This window comes from Choristoneura fumiferana, chromosome Z (assembly GCF_025370935.1).
Source record: "Choristoneura fumiferana chromosome Z, NRCan_CFum_1, whole genome shotgun sequence".
NCBI lineage: Eukaryota > Metazoa > Arthropoda > Insecta > Lepidoptera > Tortricidae > Choristoneura > Choristoneura fumiferana.
The window spans coordinates 12,648,991-12,673,973 of record NC_133472.1 but is presented as its reverse complement, the minus strand read 5'-3'; the positions used below and the strand labels follow the sequence as shown (position 1 = coordinate 12,673,973).

The following is a 24,983-nucleotide window of genomic DNA, read 5'->3' as shown; positions in this document are numbered from 1 at the left end:
AGCCTTTCATCTCATCTAAAACGAGACTAATGATGTGGCAGATTCAGAGGCCAATTGTTTTTTTTTAGTTAACTATGTTTTCACCATTCAAATATAGGTATGTACAACGTTTCCTCGATGTAAACTTCTAACTAAGAGTTTACTCACTTAAATAAAGAGTGTTATAAATTTGCTTGTTTATTTTGACTGAAAATGGTCAGTTTTTATTGGAGCTGTGATGCTAGCGTAACTCATCAAAAAGGCCGAATGAGTCACAAAATATTGCACGCTGTTAAATACCATTATAATTAGGCAGCTACGGATAAGTTGAGTTGATGTAAGCAACGTAGACAAGTTACGTGACGCAACGTATTATAGTATCTCTTTCGCACTCGGGGCAATAACCCATAGGATTTGAGTTCTCTCTTTCTGCCGCGAGTGACGTACGCGCACGTACGCGGCCGCGCGGACTGCATTCTCTCACAGCGCGGCGTAAACAACGCCAGATAACACAGTTCGTCTTAACTTCATTAACTTTAACTTGAGGCATTGTAACAAAAAACAAAGGAACACTTATCAGTTACTGTTTATTGTGTAACAGCTGTTTTTGATTTCATTTATTTTTAATTATCCAACCCAGAGTGAAGAAAGCGACTCGAAGGTTAAATTTCATCACGATGGACGCAACAAGTAAGTAAGAAATAGTTTAAACCATTTATTAATAATTACGATGGCAACATAAGCTGTTAGGTACTATTTTTAAGTTTTCATATTAGGGGTACCTACCCTTTTCTCGTAGGTAACCAGGGAATTACTTACCTATTTATTAAGCAGGCAGAGTTTAGACTTGCAAGAATAATCGTGAAAGTTACATTACATTGCGGCGCTCGATTGACCACTACAAACTCGTTGGCTTTACGGCCTCGCAATGTAATGCAACTTGCACGATTTTTCTTGCAAGTCTAAACTCGGCTTTAGAAACCTAAGATAAAATAATCTAAATTCATAAATGAAACTAAAACAGAATTTTACCTTGAATTAAAGCAAAAGCATTGGCATATTTATCGGTAGGTATAAGACAACAAGACTCAGTGAGGCGAGCGAACAGTATTCTTTGTTTAGCTATGGACTTTGCATTTTATAATTGTCCATCGGCTAAATTATTCCAGGATTGCATCGCATAGTGATTAAATTGTAGGTATCTCGCCTTAATTTAAACTGGTCCAACCTAACTAAACAAAACAGTGTAGGTACATACCTAATTAATTAGCTATAGTTTCGTTGTTAGTTCGGTGACCTTAGCAGAATGTTTATCTATTTTTTGTGAATTGAAATCTACCAATTGCTTTTAACAAAGGAAACAATTAAAATCAGGACGGGTCAGTTATTACCTAGTTAATCATCGCTCAACTTCCGAAACACTAATAATAAGGCCTTAGTTGCCGTTGTTTTGTTGGATCAGACAGACAGTAGCTGAGCTAGATACTACCTACCGCCTCTTTCATGCCCTGAATACTGCAAGCAGCATTAGTTTCGACATTTACTCTCCTTAATTTTCGAACCGATTAGGTACTTTAATTACCACACAATAGTGTCTGAGAACATGATATTTAAGAAACGAAAAATTAATAATAAAATAAACTGCAAAACATTTGTTGCGTACCTACTTAGGTAGGTACAATATATTTTTTCAGAAATATACCTACCTGGTTCGCCTTGTATACGCATATCTTTATGTCATAATTCTATTTTGCATAATCTGTTTACGCATAATAGTATTTATGCCGAAACTGTTTTTGCATAACAAATACGCAGAATTCTCTTACGCATACATAATGTAAGCCGAATGGGCTTTACAATTTGTGAATTCCGAATATTGTTCAGGCAGAAAATTACTTACGCAGAAAGTTACTTTCGCATAATTAATGTAACTTTAACGACTTATTTAACTACTGTGAGGGGAAGTCGACGGAGCTCCTATTCCGCCTAGTCAAGGCGCTTCGCGCTTTGACAAAATAATAATCTAACCTAACCTATAGTTGAGGAATCACGTTACCTGGGTTTTCTTTATTGCGGAGGGTTCCGCCCCCCGAGCCCCCCTTTACTGTTTCGCCTATCCAAGTATCAAATATTCATTTTTTTTTTCAAAAACCTTCGTAGAATTATGTTTGTTTTTTACATGTGAGGGGCTCTGCCCCACCGAGCCCCCTTCTTTATGCCCGTGCCTATTTTACTGGTGGCTGTTCGTTCCATTACAAATACAATTCTAACCTTAATAACCTATTTTTCTAGTCATCAATAGTAATTAGGTAATTTATTTTCGGACATAGATTTGGACAGGATTTCGGCCTATCTAAATTGGGCTAAATTACATATATGCTAAACAAGATTATGCATAATACTCGTAAAATACGGCCATATTAATATTATGCTAAAATAAATTCGGGTAAACCATTATTCGGCTTATATGCCGAACTAAATTTTGCCAAGTTTAAGATTCGGCGTAAATAAATTATGCGAAACCTGATGCGTAATCTATTAGAAAATCGTTTTGAAATAGGCGACTGAGGCGAGTGGAACTACAAAATATTAGTCGAAAAACCGGTACCGAACAAGGTGACAACCTTTTGAGGAAAAATAATAAAAATCAGCTGCTCGCGTATTAACGTAGGCTGTATATTGTTCGTTCGATCATTGGTCATTTTAATAATAAGAATGAAAGTAAAAATTGATTTGTCTGTGTGGGTACGCATTACACTGGAATCAACTAAATCGTGACCCACTCACTCGTAATAACTGACAAAGATCATTGTTATGACATTTACATAAGTACGTCACGATTTTAGTGGTTGTAGGTATGTACAGTCGAGGTCAAAAGTATCTTTACACTTTTAGTGCCTTGTCATTGTTACTATGCCTTCTGTCAATTTTTTACAAAAGTTCAAACACTAAGTGACAGCGGCAAGGTACCTAGTTAGTAGTAGGTAAGTAATGTGTAAGTTTGACTTCGATAGTACTATCGAATAAACTGAATCGTGGCACTTTTCACAGAAAATGTCATAGTGACATCATTGTTTTGACACTTAAGGAACTGTAAGAACGATACGACGGGTCAGAAATATGAAAAATATCAGTTAAAATATTATGTATACTCGTACCTAGTTGATAAATAAATATATAGTATGCCTATATTAAATTAAAATGAAGTTAAAATAAGCTTTAAAGAAAATAATAATGTATTCGAAAGGAATTCGTCTGTACAGGACAAGGAAAAGATAGGTGAAGGACTTTGTCGGTTAAAGAGGAAACATAGAGCTTCCTAGCCATAGAGAACCTAGGTTAAGAATGCAAGAAGTTGCAACAGAATCTAATGTTTCGACTGCAGGTATAAGTATTATTTTCTGTGTGCTCTGCAAATTTTCAGATGCAACTTGAGACATCGCCTAATAGGACATAAGTATATGTATAGGTATAGACCAAGTATAGTATATTCTACGCATGATCTATTTTTTTTTTGGTATAAGAGAAGAGCTTAATAGTGAGACCTAAAGAGGTCTATGTCGACCCCCAGGAAGAGACCTGAGATTGCACGTACCTTAAAAAAAAGATAAATCTGTATTTATATTGCCCAAACTTTTTAGTAATCGTTATTCTTAGGTTTCACTAGGCAAAGAAGCAACAATTCGTCTTGGCAGTCTGTCCATATACGTCACAATGCACACACATTTTACTCGGAACTAGGGAATAACTAAGGACAACCCCAATAAAATTTTGAAGGTGTCTTCCGTGAACTTTGACATAAGTACCTATGTATGTAAGTATTTCTGTATATAAAATACGCAAAATTTTCCCATAGCACATGGTATCCACTGTTTTGTTTAGTTAAGCGGTGTACTGCCTTTTCGGCGAAATATGTTTCGCCAAATTTCTCTTAGCAACCAACCTTTCGCCAAAGTTTCATTTGGCAAACTAATATTTGGCATAACTTTACTTCGCATTTTTTTTATTTCGCTACATTTTTACATTGCAAAATTTTACTTCATCACACATTTATGTGGCAAAAAATTATGTAGCAAATGCTTGGCTTAGGCAAATAACAAAATGTCAAATAACATTTGGGCAATTTTTTACATTGCAAAGTTATTCTTGAACTTGATTTGTGCGAGCGAGCGAAGCGAGCGAGCAAGACGGTTCGGAATAGAAGCGACTTGGATAGTTTAGGTTCAGAAGGCTAAGGCGGGAGCGAAGCGGAGCGTAGCTCCCGCCTTAGCCTTCGATGTTAGGTTTTTTTTTATAGCAGCCAGGATAAATGACACTAGAAAAGTAGGTTGGATGCCATTCAATAAGTTGCTAAATTAAGGTATGCCAATCAATACATTTGACGAAAACATAAATGACATCTTAAAAAAATTCCAGGTAATAATTTGCATAATAATAATTTATCGAATCATTAGTTGGGAAATGATATCAGTGCGAAACGTTAAGTTGGGAAATAACATTTCGCCTAAATAAAAATATGGGATAAATAGTTTGGGAGTTAATAATTTGCTAAATAATTTTCGCCGATACATTAGTAAACCTAGTTAAGCACATGTTTAAGTTTTAGCTAACCCTGTTAGTTTAATCTTAACTTTATGAGTACCTATGTATAGTTCGATATTGTGTTGCTTGTTTGTGTCCGAATTTATATATATGTTATGGTGAAAATAAAGTTTTATTCAATCAATCAATCAAAAAAACTTTGGAGGGCTCTCCATACCGCCCACTTAGTGCGAAAGAATAATCCATACTAATATTATAAATGCGAAAGTATGTGTGTTTGTATGTCTGTCCGTCTTTCACGTCAAATCGGAGCGACGAATTGACGTGATTTTTGGCATAGATATAGTTTATCGTTCAGAGAGTGACATAGCTACATTTTATCCCGGAAAAATGCACAGTACCCAAAGGAACAGCGCGCGATAACCGAATTCCACGCGGGCGAAGCCGCGGGCAAAAGCTAGTTCTTCGTAAATCCCAATTTAACTATGTTATAATGAAGTGTATGTATCACCGCCAAAAATAATTACCTAACACACACTGTAAAATTATTTTTATAGCGAAACTCACGCTCGAGCTCTTGACAATAGATTCTCGTATTTATACCTACAATTATAGAACTGATGAGATGAACAATTTAAACTGATGTTATGGAACTTATTTTTTCATATCAAAAATAAAACTTAACGAACAAACCGAGGGAGAAAAAGTATGAAAGCAGTTTCCTGAAGTGATAATTTTCGCTAGGAATCCTGGAGAGTGAGAGAAGTGTGCAATGCAATGCGTCTCGTCACAGTTTGTGCACACAACTATTGACATAGTTTTGATCTAGGTAGGAATCGAGTTATATATAATCTACCTAGCTGTGGCCTGCGACTCCGTCTGCGTTGTCGTGAAGAACCCATTTATCGCGATCCCACGGGTATATGCCCAATTCCGGACTGAGGACCGAATTAGGACAATTAGTATTAGTTTGTGACTTTGGGAAGGGCATAGGACATGCCCTTTCCAAAGTCTCAAACTATCTCCATACCAAATTTCATTTAAATCAGTTCAGTGGTTTAATAGTCAAGAAGTACTCCATACATCCCTGTATTTCTTATATTATTATTTTTTGTATTTTTTTTTCTTTAATTGTATAATATAGTTTTTAAGTATTTTATTTGTAATTATATTTTTATGAAAAAATGACTTTCTGCCAAGTTTCTTGCGGCGCATTCTTCCTGGCAATGATGGTCTTTCCGAAAGCGCTGGTAGTTTAAAAAAATGACGTGTAAAAGTGCCCATTGCGGCCTATTTACTGAATAAATCATTTGAATTTTGAATTTGAATTTGAGTAACAGACAGACAGACAGAGTTACTTTCACATTTGTATTATCTAGCACAGATTATAGAAATACAAACGATTGACGGTCTGTGCTGTGTAGACAGAGAAAATGTGTGGCGTGGCGCGGCCGCGCGGGGTGCAGCGGGGTACCTACTTAGTATCCGTAATAAAATATTATATTTTCATCTGTCAGTTAGATTATTAAAAAATATTGGACACGTGTTTTTTCTTTTGTCAATCAAACAAAAAATGGCAAAGAAAAAGTGCGTCAAAGTTCGGGAGTTGACATTCACGCGGAACTTTAACTGGCTAGTGGCTATATCGTCATATTTCTGGACAATAGTAGATTGTACAACGAGAGCATAAAACGAGCCATTTTACCCATGACGTTCATATAGCTATCCGAGCCGGTATGGCGAGGGTGGATAGACACGTCGAGGGGAAAATAGGTTTAATGCTCGAGTAATACACTCTGCTTTTCACTTTGATGCCAAGGAAACGAAATAGCAATAGTGGAAACAATTGTTCACTAACTATGTACATTTTATTTTTCATGCATTACCATATAATTATAATTATTAATTTTTATTGATTTATTTTGATTGATTTCATTAATTTTTAATTTTATATAAATTATATATAATAATAATAATTAATAATAATTTTTAATTTTTAATTTATATAAAATTTATATTATATATATATATATATATATATATAAACTGCTTTGTTTGTTGCTGTTGACACCTGATTACCTTGGTCTTAGACGAAGATTTTACGAGCATGAGAAGTGAAAATTATATTTTTTAGGACTAGCTTCTACTAGCCGGTGTATCACTGTCCCGGGATCGGATTTAAATATTTGTGGCGACTAACATTAGACGTAATAGATTTGATACAATTTTATTGTATGAAGTTTTCAACATACCTAGGTATTTTAGGTCAAGACACGCATATAACTACTAATTATCCTGAGAGTGCTTTTCATCTCTACTTATGGTAATCTTTTGCTAGATAGTTAATATGTCTTTATGGCACAATGTCTTTTTTTCTTTCTTTTTTAGTATATAAGAGTATGTAATAAGGTTGTCTTATTTTAATTGTGTTTTTTTTTTGCTGTGGCGAAGTTTGGCAAATAAATTTACTTATTCTTTTTTTTTTTTTCTATGTGACCATGACCAAAGTAACGTAGACAAAACATCGAGATAGATTTAAAGATGCTAAAAAGGGCCCAATTAGGTAGGTACAATAGAAATGAAACTATGCAAGTTTACGAACAAATTTATCTATTCGTACCTAGATATACCTAAGTAGGTATAAATTGAAAATACAAACTGAAATATAGATGCACAGAAAAACCATAAAAATAAGACCAGCACTGGGAATCGAACCCAGGTCCTCGGTATTCCGTACCGCGTGCTATACCGCTACACCACTGCCGGTCAACAAAAACATGGGTGTTTATAAACAAAGCTGAGAAGCAAACAAGCTGAGATATGTGGTGCATAGGGGAAATTCGTGTCTGTACCGTTGACCAGCAGTGGTGTAGCGGTATACCACGCGGTACGGAATACCGAGGACCTGGGTTCGATTCCCAGTGCTGGTCTTATATTTCTGGTTTTTCTGTGCATCTATATTTTAGTTTGTATTTTCAATTTAGGTTTTATAGGATGACCGTAAAAGTATAAATTTGGAATTGAAATAAAAAATACAAAAAGATTCCAAAAAAACAATCTTAATAATTAGGTATAACTTAAAGCTGAGCATGTTATTATTTTTTTTTATCATCATAGAAATGATATCTAAAATTGATATATTATTTACGTGATTTTATTTCTAGCCATTACAACGTTATGCTAAATGTGTTGTGTGTTTTCGTAATAGAACAAATAATATGACCAATTAAGGGAGACCAAATAACCCATTACTGTAAAAAAATTAGTCTCAATACTCTTCATTTTGCGCACTTATGCAATGTCTATTAGGTACCATACATAACCCAGTAAAATACCAGCCCAACTGTCGCTGACGTGGCCAAAATAACGTGAGTGTTGGACGATACCATGCTATTCATTATTGCGTACCAACCTACTCTTAAAAACGAATGAAACGGTCTAGGTACTTAACTATTTATATCGTCTTATAAAGGAATTAAGAAGACGCAAAAACCGCAACGCGAATTGGAGTATGATAACAAAGCGTATCTTTGTAGCTAGCGTGTAATAGTAGTATAAAAATATGTTTCAAAATATTCAAAAGAATTGGTAACTAATCAATTTAACTATCTAATAAAAGGTAACAAGTAAATAAGGATCTGGCTCTTAATTACACAACACAAGAATACTTTATACATTCGCCTGTATACTTCTACTTAAACAAAATAGGTACTTAAGTTCAAAGGTTTTTTTTGGTTATGCTATAATGTCACTAAGTTTTAAGTAGGAAATGGTGAAGGTCCTATTAAAACAACTGTAACTAGAGATTCTTAGAAATCCGTGATAGTAAAACTGAAAGTTTAGGTGTATTGTCACCTACAATGTAATTGTTGCTATGACCATAACTGTTTATTCGACTTTATTACATGTTCATCCATTACAATGTAAAACTAAGGTGCCTGCCAAATGCAATGCGAATTTAATTACCCGATTACGGCAAAGTAAAAGGAGGATTATGATTTCGACTGCTATGTTTTTACATTACTGCTTTGCGATTAATATTATTCTCTTGTATTCTTACTAAAAACCATTCGAGAACCTTATGAAGTACATGCAGGCCAGTTAGAATAGGTAGGTACTAAATATTATTTATCTGATGTCTGCTGTAATGGCTAAACCTGTCAAAATTACATTAGATTACAATTTATTGATGAGATACCAAGCGGATACAAAATTAGCCCAAATACCTTTATTGTTTCTAACGGACTTCAAACAAGGGGAGGTTCTCTATTTTATTTACTTGAATCTTCGATGTATATTTACTTTTCCAGAACTGCTGATCCGATTTAACAACAAATTTTTATGCATGCATGTAAATCTGTATAAACAATTTGATGGTTTGTATTTACTTTAGTTTTATGAGGTATACAATCCATTCCATTTTTTGGACGACCAGATGGCCTAGTTGTTAGAGAACCTGACTACGAAGCTTGAGGTCCCGGGTTCGATTCCCGTGTCGGGGCAGATATTTGTATGAAAAATACGAATGTTTGTTCTCGGGTCTTGGGTGTTTAATATGTATTAAGTATGTATCTATATCTATATAATTATATTTTTCCGTTGCTTAGTAGGTACCCATAAAACAAGCTTTGCTAAGATTACTTTGGGACTAGGTCAATTGGTGTGAATTGTCCCGTGATATTTATTTATTTACTAGCGTTTACCCGCGGCTTCGCACGCGTAAATCATTAGATACAGCAGTTGAATTGAAATTCCGGGATTTTATTAAATTCTCGTGGGAATTCCCTAAAATTACATTTGGTTTTCATTGACGTTATACTATAACAACCATGCCAAATTTCATGACTCTAAGCCCAGCGGTTGTTATTTCGAAATCTTATTCCTATCCCGTGGGAATATTGGGATAATAAGTAGCCTATGTGTTATTCCAGATGACCAGCTATAAACGTACCAAATTTCATGACTCTAACCCCAGCGGTTATTATTTCAAGATTTTATCCCTATCCCGTGGGATTATTGGAATAAAAAGTAGCTTGTGTTATTTCAGATGTCCAGCTGTCTACATACCAAATATCATGAACCTAAGCCCAGCGGTTGTTATTTCAAGATTTTATCCCTATCCCGTGGGAATATCGGGATAAAAAGTAGCTTATGTGTTATTCCAGACGTCGATGTTGAACGTATAGCGTATTTGAGTGTCAGATTCCGACACGGGAATTATTCCTAACAAAAGTTTAGCCCAATTCTTTCAACATTGTTATTGATTTTTTCAGTGGAAAATAAAATGGGCCTGCCACCCCCATACGAGCCGACGGCACCGAACCCTGTGCCCCCGCCGTCTTACTTCGGGGACAACCCGCCACCGCCGCCCGGGCTCGTAGTGCCCGCCGTGCCGCCGCGCACCACCGTCACGGGGCCCAGCGCGCCACCCTGCGACCGCCCCGTCAAAATGGGCCCCGGACCCACGGGCACTACTTGCCCCACATGCCACAAGTCCATAGTGACCCGCGTTGACTTCGTACCCAATACCCGCACGCACATCGTCTCGGCAGCTCTCTGCGTACTCGCCGGGTGAGTACCTTGGCTACCCACGAGTAATGAAATCCGATACTTAGTAGGTACTTTACAAACCACCCTAATGATAATTTCTTCTGTCGAACCAGCTTTTGATAATCAAAATTCAATCACCAAAATAATAGATCTGTCACCTAAGAAATAGATCTGTTCTTTAATTAAATGCTTCTACCTATTTTACTAGAGGTCTGGTTAGGTACGACGACGAGCGAAGCGAGGAGGAGTGTTAGGTAGAACTGCGACCCTCAGCCTTCGAGCCTAGCGGCCGGCGAAGTGCCAGAACCGACCATTTTTTGCTAATAACTTACGGCATGAAACTTCGTTATATTAAATCTATTCAAATTTACCATCCATCATCGTCTTCAGCATTATTCTCATCATCATCACATCACCATCACCATCAATCATCACCATCATCAGCAGCATCTTATTAATACGAAACGTAAGCCTAGAGAAAGGGACAACCGCAGGCTGCCACGTAATTTAATAATTAATATTATTTTCACTTCTCATGCTCTTACAATGTTACTTTAGTCGCTGCATATCAGGACTAAAGCTCCTTTTTATTCTCTAGGGATAAAAGATTTTTTTGAAAAATTTACGTTGGTATCCCCTAAACAGCCAACACGATGTTTGTGAATCGAGGATTTATAGGCGTGGAAATAACCTCAAAATGACAACTGTGCAAAAATATAAAAAAAAAACAAGATTTAATTTCGTGAAGTACAATTAATGATTACGAATATGAATCTATTTGATTATATTAAGGATTAATTCATTTTATTATGCATAGTCCAATTAGTTTTAAAATAGTTTTAAATTTTGAAACTGTTGGCTAGATATGCAAGCTTTTAAGCGTCACTTCATAAACTGTGAAATAAAAGGGGCACAGATCTTCCGAAGAGTAATTTTATTTAAAGCTGAACTCCACTTTCTCACAAACAATAAGATCAAACCAATATGAGTGACATGAATATTTCTTCTTAATAACATAAACTACGTAGAGAGTATTCATTACCTCAAAGAGGTTCCAACATAAACAATAATAAAAGAAAAGAAAAAACCGCGCAACAATTTTTTATTGCTATTTGAATTTTGAACAGATGGCCTGTCCATTAGACGAGCGTACGTTTTTAAAAAGTAATATTGTAATTTTGAACAAAACATTGTTTTTTTTCCTCGCATTGAAAGTGAACAGTAGAGTATTTAACGCGAGACTAAACAACTCGCTCTGCTCGGGTGGCTTAACATCTCGTGTCATTATGGTTTGTTTTAACCCTTGTTGAACAAACTACTATTTTCAGTGATTAAAAATTAATTTTTAGGTAAACATTTTTATATTGTTTGGTGATTCAGTTTTAACACTTTTATTATTTTGAAACCCAATATAATTATTTAATGATCGATATTATTTCGAAGTAGTTTTATATTAATATTTAGGTAGGTAACCGTTTTAATATTATTTGGTGATTCAATTTAGGTGACAGGTATACTATTTCAGGAACAATAGTACATTGTTGTAGAGGCTTGAAAGTCAGCAATAGATGAACGAGTTAGTTTGAAGGCCGACCCGAAGGATAATACCGACCCGATTTTTCTTGTAAACGCCCATAGAAACTCATGTCAGTTTGACACGAGTTTACACGAATAATCGAGTCGGTATTATCTGGACCGGTAAATAGTATCACCCCTCCCGCCGATTTTAGTTTTTCTTTTATGACATATATTTTTTTTTTAACCGAATCCGTTCTTAGTGGCCAGCAGGGCTACTACGAAACTCGAAATTCGAAGTTCGTGTCGTGCGGTCCCTCTGACACTTATACTATTTAATACGAGAGCGAGAGGGACGGTAAGATACGCACTACGAGTTCCGAGTTTCGTAGTAGCCCTGCAGTAGGTACCTACGCAACCACATATTTAAAAATCAAAACGTCATCCTCGTCTGCATTGTCCGACTGCGATGATGAGGCGTTTTTTCATACTTAATTTTTTTTAAGTTTTTTTCATAACACTTGCTCGTAAACAGTGTCGTAACATGCAGGCTACCTTGGTTGCAACCCCCCAAATAAAACCCTCGACCTTAATGTGCTTGTCGTGAAACCCGTGGTCGATAAATGAGTCATTGCCCGTACTAATTTTCATGTCATGAAGCCCAAGGTCGGTAAATGAGTTTGTTGCTGCATGGTGTGCTGCTACTCCGTGCGCGCGCTGCACACGCACGCCATGCACACGCTGCGGAGGGGTAGGGCGGCGGGGAGCTTGCGCTGCCAAGAGCGCAGATAGCGATATCGGCAATTTTTGAAAGAATATTAGTTTTTCTTTTACAAATGTACAATTTTACTTGCAAATGTGATGAAAAACATTGTATATCGCACGGGCGGTACTAGAATGTAATTATAATTAATAATATATTATAAATATATTATAAGGTAATTCTTTATTTACCGCCCTTAAGACACAATGTACTATTGTGCATATTATGTTTGATATTATGCTTATATGTATATTATGCATATTATTATTATGCTTATTATTGTATTTTCAATTTACGTTTGACGGGATGACCGTAAAAGTAAAAATTTGGAATTGAAATAAAAAATACAAAAAGATTCCAAAAAAACAATCTTAATTTGATTGCTTAGTAACGACATCTCTTGTCCGGGTGAGCGGTTAGTTCCAATGGAGTGCCGAAAGTTTCTCGATGAGGGCTACGGTATAGATGTCGCTAGCGTCACTGCTTAAGAGGCTAAATAAGAAACAAACAAGCTGAGATGTGAGGTGCATAGGGGAAATTCGTGTCTGTACCTTTGACCAGCAGTGGTGTAGCGGTATAGCACGCGGTACGGAATACCGAGGACCTGGGTTCGATTCCCAGTGCTGGTCTTATTTTTCTGGTTTTTCTGTGCATCTATATTGCAGTGTGTATTTTCAATTTAGGTTTTACGGGATGACCGTAAAAGTAAAAATTTGGAATTGAAATAAAAAATACAAAAAGATTCCAAAAAAACAATCATATATTATGCGCTTAAGAAAAAAAACACCTCATAAAAGTCATAAATGACTCATAAATGACTCTCATTGGTCAATTTAATTTCACATGCAGCAGACGATTACTTTGATTGGTCCAATTGTAGTTTCAGCACGTCAGGAATTAAATTCAGAAATTATATTCTTAAAGTCGTATCGTATTATGAAATACATTTATATTGATACGACCTGTTTTCGTAATGTGTTACATTGTTGTCGTGTTTTGCGAGCCATAAATGAGTCAGCTGTTGAATATACATATATGTAAATATACATATGTGTGTTTCGGGTACTGGATTAAGGATATCTATGACCACATTTTCGAGCAGTGTCGTGAAAATAGTTATTTGTGCAACAAGAGAGCAAAGTTGTTTTTTGTTGCGAGTGTTGATTTTGAATCCCGAGTAAGCGAAGGATTCTATAATTGAATCACGAGCATCAGCGAGTGATTCTTAGTTAGAATCCTAAGAGCAGCAAGGGATTCAAATACACGAGATGCAAAAAAACTTTGGTCTCGTGTGACACATAAATTTTTTCACTTCAGCAGCGAGAACATAGGTAATTTAAATGTAACTTAATAATAAAACCACATGTACCTACCGATTTACAAAACAAACACATTTTTTTTATATAATCCGATTATTAAGAAACAAATGTAATAATCACATTTAAAACCATAGAAAAGTGTCCATAGTAGATACAATACAAATCTCATACTTCTTGTGCTAGGTATGTCTCACTTATTTTTTAATACTGCAAACAGCCTCATCTTGGAGTCATTAAAAAGGTTGAACAATGTTTCACCATCCATTGATTAGTGTTAACTGGCGGTTAGGTGTGATGCCGTCTCTATTTGTTTTGTTTGAATAGACGGAGACGGCATCACATTTAACCGTCGGTTAACGCTAATCAATGGATGCTGAAACAGCCCCTAAACGTATAATTATAAATGTTATTAAACCTTTAAATATGAATTTTATTAAGATTTGTTAAAAATTCATTCAATTTAAGAAATATTTATTCCAAATGCCTTCACGCTGAAACGGCTATACGGATGTGGATGAAATTTGGCAAGAAGTTAGTTTAGAAGCTGGATTAAAACATAGGATACTTTTTATCCTGATATTCCCACGGGATAGGGATAAAATCTTGAAATTGCAACCGCTGGGTTTAGAGTCTTGAAATTTTTGTACACTTGTTCTTATCACAACGTCAATGAAGACCATGATATAAATTTTGGGAATTCCCAAGGGAATTTTGTGAAATCCCGGAATTGCAATTGTAGCTACTATATCTAATAGTTTACGCGTGCTAAGCCGCGGGTAAACCTTGGTACTTAATACTTAGTTCTAAAAAATCTGGTCCAACATTGCATCAAATACGAAACGTTATCCGAGCAAAACTTTGTTTCACAGATGTTGCTGTGGCTGCCTGGTCCCATACTGCATGCGCTCCTGCAAAACTGCAAATCACTATTGCCCGTCGTGCAAAGCCTTTATCGGCACCTATCAGCATTCATAAACTCGGATACAGGAACTCAAGGAAACCAAAACGAAGCGATGCGGTATGAAAACGAAGACTTAGGCAATTAAGGTGTAATTTTAAAACAAGTATGAATTAGTTATGGAGTTTTGAACTACACACAAATCGATTTTAAATAATACGTAATAAGTGCCGGACACTTGATAAACGAGTAATTAAAAGTCAACAGAGCAGGGTCTAGTAAATTGAAAAAATCTAAATAATTGTTATTAAGATAAAGCACATCATATTATGTCTATTTCTTTTCGAAGGTGCATAATTAAAACATGTTTAATATTATATATTTATTATTTTTGTGTGGTAAATCACGGTTTACCTCATTAAATATGCTATTATGTATGTGGTATACCTAACTAACTCAAACAACAACTAATCGCAACGAACAATTGTTAAGATTCTGTGATATTTTTATTACCAATAAGTACCTAATTTTTTTTCTAAAGTATTTAGGGCTGAAATGAAATTATAAGATTGCGTAGAATTATTGGTTTATAACTTTATACTATGTATGACTATTATATTTATAGTAATGTAAATTTGAGCATATAAACGATCTGGCTAAATTGCATTAAGCAGATCTCATCTGTATCATATAGATAAACTTAGTTCTCCTAGTTAAATCTGTGGCTCGGTTTTTTTTACTAAGTACATCGTGTTAAGTATTTTATCATTTGCCCTTTGCATTTTATAGACTAGACGCTCTACAACGACCTGAAATTGGGTAGTGTCCTGGGTAAAAAATAATACTATAAGGGGCTGTTTCACCGCCCATTAATTAATTTTAACTGACGGATAAATGTGATGCCGACTCCGTCTATTCGAACAAAACAAACAGAGACGCGGAATGGCGGAATGGATGGTGAAATAGCCCCTAAAGATAATAAAATACGTCTGTCAGTAGGTTCTACGTTAGATTATCAAAAAATATTGAACGCATATCTTTTCTGTCGTCAAACAAAAAAAACAAGATAAAACGCATCGAAGTTCGGAGTAGGGGGCCGTAACGTCGCGTCAAAGTGTACCAAGCGGGTACCAAGGCATCATGTTTAATAATAATAATACCAAGGTATAGTCTTGGGTTTGGGTCGTCCCATTCGTTTTTAGTCAAGTTCTTAAATCGTCTCATTTTGATTTCGTCATCCTTTCTTCATTCGTCACTTTCGCTGGTAGTCTTTGTCGTCTTTGGTCATATTCGTTGTTTGTCTTTTTCTTATTCCGGGCCATTTTGCTATTAGTCTTCATATGTTTTGGTCATAATCGGTGTTAGTATATCTCTTTTTTAGTCTCATTCGTTATTCGTCCTATCGTCTTTGGTCTTATTCGTGTTTTTCTTATTTGGCCTCTTTAGAAATTGATATCATTCTTTATTGGACACATTCACGACTAGAATCACGATAATCAAGAAAAGATAAATAATTGTATAACTAAAGCGGGAATTGAGACGAAAACCGAACAAGACGAATTATGAATGGACCTAAAAACGAAAGTGACTTACTGCTAATGGAACCAACAACAAACGTGTCGAAAAAAAATGTGACGAGTAACGAATGAGACTAAAAAATAAAAAGACTAACACCGAACATGTCAAAAGAAGAAGAGATGAACATCGAATGAACCTGAATAAGAACAAGACAAACAACAATTATGACCCAAGACGACAATGACTAAGAGCGAAAGCAGAATGAGACGAATTAAAAAATTGACAAAAAACGAATGGGACGACCCAAGACGATACCATAATAAATACGTGTTCAATATTTTTAAACAGCATGTAATCTAACTAAACTAACGGACTAATATTTTTTCTTAGGAATTTAGGCTATTTTGAAGAGTTACGAACTACCCTTCGTTCTTATATTTTTACGAAATATTACGAAAATAACCGAGCAGCAAAGACGAGTGTAATTAGTGTTCATCATTCTGAACCCCGGACACTCCCGGACTTTATTCTGCCAGATTTCGGAAGTAGTTTGGATCTGTTATTTTAAAACAATACCCAAAGGAGGACATGAATGTAGGTTAGTATGGTAGCCTCCACGGAGTAACATGCCTAGTATTTTTAAAAGCTCTTCCAAGAGTCAGGTACTCAGAAAATATATAAGTACATATTTAATCGTCAGCAAAGAGTAATTCAATTGAAATTTAACTGATAATTAATTTATTAATTTAGTTAAAAATCACGCTATAATACGCTACACTATAAATATTGGAAATAAAAAAGCCACTTAATTGGTTTCGGCTACGTTTTTTTACTCTACAAAACCATCCAATTCACAAACGTAAGGTATGCATGACTTTGTATAGTTATTTAAGATAAGGGAGAGTTTTTAATATATTTCTTAATTAAATAGATTCTACACTTAAATATAATGTCTGTACTTACAAAAAAAATGTTGGTGTTTTTACGTCTCAAATATATGATTACTAGAGAAGCATTGTTTCATTTTAGTGAAATGTCAAGTTACTTTTCATTCAATTTGAGAAAATTGGTATAGGTAGGTGCTAGGCAATTATCACGTAGCGTCAACAAACAAGCTCATATAAGTCAAAACTTCCATTCATCAGAAACCCTAGTACCTAGACAGTTACAAATTAATGGAAGTAAACAACAGTATGAGTGATAAAAGCACATATAACATTATATTATATATAGCATTTTTGTATTTTGTTATGTTCAGTGTATTTTTTCTTTTTTTAATGTGGCAATAAATGTCTTTTTATTTATTTTATTTTATTTATATTTTAGTATGCGTCTATATAAATCAATTTACAAATGTAAAACTATTTTGCTAAAAAATTCATTATCACTTCTCATGTTCCTAAAATGTTACTTTAGTCTCTGCTTATCGGGACTAAGCTCCTCATTAACTTCTAGTGATTAAAGTTTTTTTTTTATTTACCATTTTAAGTGATTGTCTATACTTAGACAATTTTAGGGCGTGGTAATAACCTCAAAATGACAACTGTACCTACATAAATATTTAAAAAACACGATTTAATTTCGTGAAACACAATTTATTATTACGAGTATGAATCTACTGCTAATTCAATTATATTAGGATGATTTAATTTTTATTACACATAGTCCAATTAGTTTTAAAATAGTTTTCAAGTTTGAATCTGTTGGCTAAATATGCAAGAATTTAAAGCGTCACTTTACAAAAAAATAAAAGAAAAGAAAAACCGCGGAAGAATTTTTTTTGCTATTTGAATTTTGAACAGATGTCCATTAGTCGTATTGAGCGTTTTAAAAAAAGTAATATTGTACTTTTGCACAGAATTTCGTTTTTTTCCTCGCATTCATAGTGAAAAGTAGAGTGTTTAACACGAGACTACACAACCATAATGACTTGTTTTAGTCCCATGTTGAACAATCTACTATTTTAGTACAAGATTTTGCTGGCAGTACTTTTTGTTCTGTTCTTTCATTGCCATCCACCAACAATACATACATACACCTCGATTCAATCCTACTAAGTAGGTCAAAAATAACTTAGTAATAAAAAAATATACAACAAATAAATTGAACCGACTACAAAAAACCATGAAAATAATTTTCTACCAGTCTGAAGTCGGTGCTTTACAGCCGTCCGGTACCTTATAGTCGTCTACCTCACCTACATTACATACATACATTGGGCTTCAATCACTCCTACTGGCTCGTGCTGAGGCACCGACTTCAGACTGGTAGAAAATTATTTTCATGGTTCTTTTGTAGTCGGTTCAAATTTTTGTTACTTATACATTTTTTTTCTTTTTTTTTAGTGTAAATTGTCTAAGCTATACAATAGTTTAATGTCAACTGCTCGTCACCTTTTACGAAAAATTGCTTTTTCCGATGCAGAGACGTTCATTATTGAGGAGTCCTGGTGCTTTACTAACCGTTCCATTTCACCATATTTATTACGAGGAACATAAATTGCTTAGCAACTGTGTTAATGTATTTGAAGAAGATTTTCAAGAGCAAATGCACGAGCTACTACTAAATATATTAAAATTACTATAGGTGTCCCTACAACATTTGAAGAGTTCCCTCAATTTCCTTAGGATCCAATCATCAGATCCTAATTTGGTGCTTATGTGAACTAATTGAAAGTAATCCTAGACGAACGCATAAAAAAAAATTCAAATCGGTTTATAAATTACGGGGTTCTGAGGTAACAAACATAAAAAAAAATACTTACAACCGAATTGATAACCTCCTTTTTCGAAGTCGGTTAATAAAACTCGTCACATATTTTACCACTAAAGAGTTCCTGGGTTCCTTCAGCTCCTCGCTTCCAACCCCGCATTTCGGGAGGCATTTCGATACCCAGCCACTCTTGTACTTGGTGGAATACTCATAATGCGTGATATTTTGCTGACCCTTTAGCAGTGGGGAGAGAGGAGAGATCAGCTTTGGACTTGGTGCTGGATTTTACAAAAAGCGAGTATCGATGGCTGTTAAGAGCAAGCTGAGTAGTGGGCGTACAAAATATCGTAAAAACATAGTTTCTCCTGATTTTGCTATGGCTTCCGATGTTGATGTTACACATCCTGTAGCTCCTAAAGTATTGATCATAGAGCAAAAATAAAAAATGACCAAAGTTGTCGGATTTTTTATGTAGAAACTTTTGTTTGAAGTACCTAATCCTAATACTTTTCGAACAAATTTTCGAGATATGAGCTAAAAACTGAAAAAAGGTACCTTCAACCCCATCTATACCGTCAGCACAGCCGGTGTAATTACTGGCACTTGAGGTATCCCATCTTAGACCTCTAGGTTGGCAACGCATCTGCAATACCCCCGGTGCTGCAGTTGTTTATGGGCGATGGTGATCTCTTACCATCAGGAGACCCCACTTGCTCGTTTGCCATCCAGTCGAATAAAAAGTGCTGCAGATGTTTATGGGCGGTGGTGATCTCTTACCATCAGGAGACCCACTTGCTCGTTTGCCATCCAGTTGAATAAAAAAAATGTTCATCTGGACCTGGATACCGCAAGGTATAACTGTACTAATTTTCAAAACTACATGTATTTTTTCCCCTGATTTTATTAATTTTCTCGCCCTATCAGTAAGGTAACTACGAGTCAGTGACTCACCTCGATTAATCGACTTAATACATAAAAGCACTATACATACAATAACACAATCGAATAGAGAACCTTCTCCTTTTTGTAAGTTGGTTAAAAAACAAATGTAAGTAAACTAAGTATTAATAATAAGAGCGTTTTCAGATTATCCGATCCAATATCGGTATCGGTATATGCATATCATTTTCTATGTATTTTTTGCGCTGAATCGAAAGAGACCATATCCATTATCCATGGTTTACTAATGTTTCGGCGAATAACGTTTGGCAACCTGTTTCATTTCGCAACTTTTCATTTCCCAACTGTTTAATATTTCTGAAACTGTAAATATTTCAGGATTTTTATAAAACTAGCCTAACCTAACCTAAAGGGTTCTACACGATGGCCCTGAAATAAATCCTGAAATATTTACAGTTTTAGAGTTTACGAGCACTTCCTCCAGGCGCGTCGAGCGCTACCTCCAGGCGCGTCGAGCGCTACCTCCAGGCGCGTCGAGCGCTACCTCCAGGCGCGTAGAGCGCTACCTCCAGGCGCGTCGAGTGCCTCTTCAATCTTCGTACTTCGATCTTCGGTGTCCGGTCTCCGTCGGTCTCTTCCGAACTCGATTCCACCTCACTAACATACATACTCACTCCACATTTTTTTTTATAAATTTATTGTAAATTATTTTAAATTTTTAATAAAGTTGTTGTTCCATTATATTTTTGTTGTTTGGTTGTTGATAGGTTAGGTTTATTTTCTTTTTCAATTGTCCCTTGACGACAAAAGTCATAAACAAAGTTTCATTGATGTACATAATATTTTGCCGCCAAAATATTCAATTTCAATACAGATAAACAAGTAGCACCTATCTAGTCTAGAGACATTATTTAGCCTCAGATGAGTGATAACTACTAGACGGACTTTTGATTTTAGGATTAGGTACGTATTTTTGAAGTTCTCAGAGTGCAATAAAATAAGAGCGACACTTTCTTTCGTCACAACTTTCTTTTTCTTTCGTTTTCTACTTTTTGGATGTCGAACTCTAAATCACCTTATTGCTTACATTTCTATGCTTAAACTAGGCTTAAACTGTAATCTGCGTACTATTGTAACTTGTAAATGTAATAAGGTAGCTATCTACCCTATTCAATTTTATTAGTAGCTGGTCGATCTTTTTATATGTAAAATATTTTTATATGACAGTTGTTCTTGTATAAACGCCTAAGTGCTTTCGACAGTTGGGGCAATTGTGGTCAACGTTCTTCCACCTCTTCGTGACGTACGGGATTATACAGCAACAGAGCCACCTGTAGAGAAAATCATCGTGAACAGAGCTCTTATTTATGTTATTTATTCAGGTTCTAGTGGTACAGTCAGCAGCAGAAAAAGACGCGGTTACGGTACTTACGGTGCTCAAAATGATCTGCACATGACTCTATTGCCGCGGTAATAAGAGAGTTTAGATAAATTCGATTACCACAACCACTCATCCACTTCTGCTGCTGACTGTACCTTACATTACATTTACATTACAAATGTATAATATATATCAGTGGTATATTGACTGAGTTTAAAGAAGTACAGGAAGCAGGCCGCGGCGAAGGTGATGATGGTGGTGGTGATGATGGTATGGTTAAGACGCGTTCTACGCACCGACTGTCCAGACAATGCCAAGCAGGGCCAATTAGAAGTCTAGAAAAGAGACCCTTGTCCGGAAGTGAGACACTATTACTAAGACAGTAAAAAAAATGTCGTTTCGCTACTACTACTACTACTAGTATTTACGGCGTGAAAACTTTTCTAGAAGCATGTGGAGATTCGGACACGGTTTTGCATTTAAAAAACATAATAACTAGCGCTATAAGACCTAGTAAATCACTTTAGCTGATACAAAATCTAGAGAACCAAATGATATTAGCAATGACTTGCCGAGCTAGTGACGCGTTCGGTGTCGAGACAATCCATTGCATAGCGACATCACACATAAAGCACTTAACACCTGCATATACTATGTATATACCTAGCTATCTAGGTAGGCCAAGTATCTATTTAGGTAGTTACATAAACCAGGTACATTGGCAAGCATGACAACGTGGATCAACGTGGATCTCGAAGTTGCTTCGGCTCTTGTGTTGAGCTTGACATATTTTTATTTAAAGAATAAGGATACAATTTCTTTAGTTAGGTTAGCCTAAGCTCACATGATGGTCACAAAACTCGAGAGAGAAAGAAACTCGAAACTCGAAGTTCGTATCGTACCGTCCCTCTCGCTCTCGTATTAAATAGTATAAGTGTCAGAGAGACCGCACGAGACGGACTTCGAGTTTCGAGTTTTGTAGTAGCCCTACTGTACACCAATTTCATACAAACGGCCGGAACGCGAGTTACACCTACGCGCCACGAATTCTCAGCATACCTCGGCAACCATCAGTCGCGAGTGCTCCGCGGTTACGTACAGACTTACGCGCATTTATTACGTAGGTACTTACCTTAATATGTCACAACGATACAAACAGTATTGTTCGGTGTACGGATGTTTAAATTCATCTAATGTAATATAATAAAAACGTATCTATTGAAGTTATTTATCAGAATACAAATTTTTTATACTCTTAAATTCAACATTACAGCTTTTCGCACATCTCAGAAGAGGCGAAAATACTTCTCCGTAGCTAATTTGTAGGTAACAAATATACGTTGTGATGAAGCCAAATAAAACAGTTTAAAACATAATACGTTTAAATATAAACACTATCTTTAAATTTCCCCTAATCCTTTCCCTACTTTAAATTTCATGTGACGTTATCAAATCAAATACATAATAACTAAAGAGTAACAGTTAGTAGAGTAGGCAGCCCTATCGCGCGTTTGTGTACCGAGCCGGCGTAGGTAATCATATCAAGGACGTTGCCGAGACGGTATACTGCTCCTTTTTTATACTGTGACTAAACGGAAATTCGGCGAATTATTCAGTAACATATTTACCAAAACAAGATCCCCAATATCACGGCAACTATGTGAGTGATGTTGGTGTTTCTGTACGTAGCCCTGGTCATGACGTCCTCCTGACAGTAGGGGCAGCGCATGCCCACGGGCTCCGAGCCCACCTGGAGCACATCCATGTCGATGGAAACGGCATTCGAACTTTGGGCGATCTGCTGGTAGCTACTGGAGTCCACTGGAAAAAAAAACAAACCCCGGTGAACCATCTATGAATATAATCACAGCTCATAAGTACTTAGCACACACCGTGGTGGTCTACGGTGGGTTTGACTGTAGGTCAAATTTCCGATCTGCTCTGATGACGCTCGGGAACGTTAGTACTATTATGTATTCTGCGACTGGGGGCAACAATTACAACTCAAGGCTCTCGTTCTGAGAGGAAGACTTTGGTCAGCATAAGGGGAAAGCTGGAAATTAGGGCAGATTCTCGTTAGATTCGGGGTATAGGTACAATAGACAATTTAGTAACCGACTTCTAAAAAAGGAGGAGGTGATAACATAATAAATTCGAGTGTTTTTTTTTATTTATTCGACCTAGGCGTGTAAATAGAGGTTATTGGGTTTGATTGAGTATAATAAGTGGGTAAAAAATATTACAAAGTAGAAAATGATATGACGTTAGTCAATAATAAACTTATGTAAAGAAAGATAGTATCTAACTTGTACAGTCAAAGAACCTGATTCACGTACCAGGGTGAAACCTTTGTGCTACTGTGTCATGTTTACATCCCATACATCTGCCAAAGAAATCATAGCGAAATTGGCGACGAAGTTTCCACCCTGGTAGTGATTCAGTTTCCTTGACTGTACCTGCGTACATCCTATTTGTTTTTATACCTACCGTAATAGGTAGGTACAAGTACGTAAGTATCATTCAAACCCGGTCAGCCGTTCAAGCTTCACTGGTTTACAAAGGTACACTAACCACTCATGAAAGGTTAGTGAATCAAGAAAAAGATTTACCTTCCGCCTTCTACATGGGTTATATTTATAATTTATTTATGAGAACACCTGGATGGCAAACGTATTATAATGAAGACCCGCCCGAGACCTTCCTTCACTTATACATATAATAATAGTGGTGAATTACATTGCGCGCCCTGTAATAGGACCTTTAAAACAAAGTTTGGCTTTGCCAGCCATTAGGGCACATAATAAAGAAACCTAAAGGATCATCTTTATCGGACACGACATGGAGGACATCATATATGAGAAATTCAAAAATGCTACAGAAGTGCTTGGTCTGTGGTATTTACCTCAAGCGGAATAAAAGGGGATTGACACTGTAAATATTGTATAGTTCTCTCAGAAATCCAAACCGCCTTCATTTAATGCTTGTCTATTTTATTCACTGGGTAGATAATAATCTATTCTGTGTCACTGGAATGTATCGCGTCATTTCAGAGTTCGAACTGTTAATCGTTTCCCGGTAAGTACTGGCTGCAACAGTTACATAAACTTGGTTTACAATTTCAATTAGGGCAGCGGATCCCTATGAACTTAGAGAATGAACTTGCTTAACAGCCTCAAGCCCAAGAAACTCGACACTGGATAAACTAAACATTTTCAAAGAAAATTAATAGTTAGCCAGTGTCAGAAATTACATCACTTACTTTTCATAAAGGACAGGTGCTTCTCAGACATCGAAAATTGCAATGAGCACTTGTTTTACACTATTTAAATAACTTTTAATAACTTTTAACGTAACTTAGTAAATATTTTTCACGTGTTGTTTCTCGTTTGTAGCAAGATAATAATGGAGTAGGTACCTACCGATATCCGACGGATATCGAATCGAATAGATAACACCCGGCAGGTTGATACCTGCAGTAGGTCAGGCAGTACCTATGTGAATACCTATGTATGTGTACATGCGTAAATAAATAGGTAACTCTAACTAAGTACGTGTTATCATTGTTATGAACGTTCTTTTTGTTGATAACTCTACTTAGGGCGGAAAAAATACATATTATATCTACCTAGTATCTAGTAATAACTTCACAGTTACAGTTTTCATGTTTCCAGACTACCTACGTTTTGTGGTTTAATAACTATTTTAACATTTCCGAACATATATATACTCGTATTAGTATATTAAATCAAATTTATGAATATGTCGTTATGAATTAGAATGATTAGGAGTTTCGATCGTTAATATAAGAAAAATATATGAAAACAAATATTAGTATGAACGAGGTGTATATTTAATGATATATTTCGGAATCTGATAATATGAATTTCGATCGTTAAAAAAATATAT

At 35.8% G+C, this 24,983-nt stretch overlaps 2 protein-coding genes across 2 annotated transcripts; one reads left to right on the top strand and one right to left on the bottom strand.

Moving 5' to 3' along the window:
• Positions 1-446: 446 nt before the first annotated feature.
• LOC141427663 (lipopolysaccharide-induced tumor necrosis factor-alpha factor homolog) lies at positions 447-17,096 on the top strand. The gene is made up of 3 exons (XM_074087266.1): positions 447-669; positions 9,795-10,092; positions 14,538-17,096. Exons 1-3 carry the CDS (start codon positions 657-659, stop codon positions 14,641-14,643), a joined length of 417 nt encoding a protein of 138 aa, XP_073943367.1. The 5' UTR covers positions 447-656; the 3' UTR covers positions 14,644-17,096.
• A 3,610-nt stretch (positions 17,097-20,706) lies between these two features.
• LOC141427675 (LITAF domain-containing protein-like) lies at positions 20,707-24,567 on the bottom strand. The gene is made up of 3 exons (XM_074087275.1): positions 24,337-24,567; positions 22,706-22,898; positions 20,707-21,027 (listed from the first exon to the last, which is right to left on the bottom strand). The coding sequence occupies exons 1-3, from the start codon at positions 24,365-24,367 to the stop codon at positions 20,913-20,915; spliced, it is 339 nt and encodes a 112-aa protein (XP_073943376.1). The 5' UTR covers positions 24,368-24,567; the 3' UTR covers positions 20,707-20,912.
• Positions 24,568-24,983: the final 416 nt, after the last annotated feature.

Bases quoted from the DNA above. Each gene is read 5' to 3' on its own strand.
- LOC141427663 (XM_074087266.1), top strand. The intron at 10,093-14,537 runs GTGAGTACCTTG...TTTGTTTCACAG, and splicing joins GCTCTCTGCGTACTCGCCGG to ATGTTGCTGTGGCTGCCTGG.
- LOC141427675 (XM_074087275.1), bottom strand. From the start codon at position 24,367: ATGTCTGAGAAGCACCTGTCCTTTATGAAAA. The intron at 22,899-24,336 runs GTAAGTGATGTA...TTTTTTTTCCAG, and splicing joins GCACCTGTCCTTTATGAAAA to TGGACTCCAGTAGCTACCAG. The intron at 21,028-22,705 runs GTAAATATGTTA...TTTTCTCTACAG, and splicing joins ATATTGGGGATCTTGTTTTG to GTGGCTCTGTTGCTGTATAA.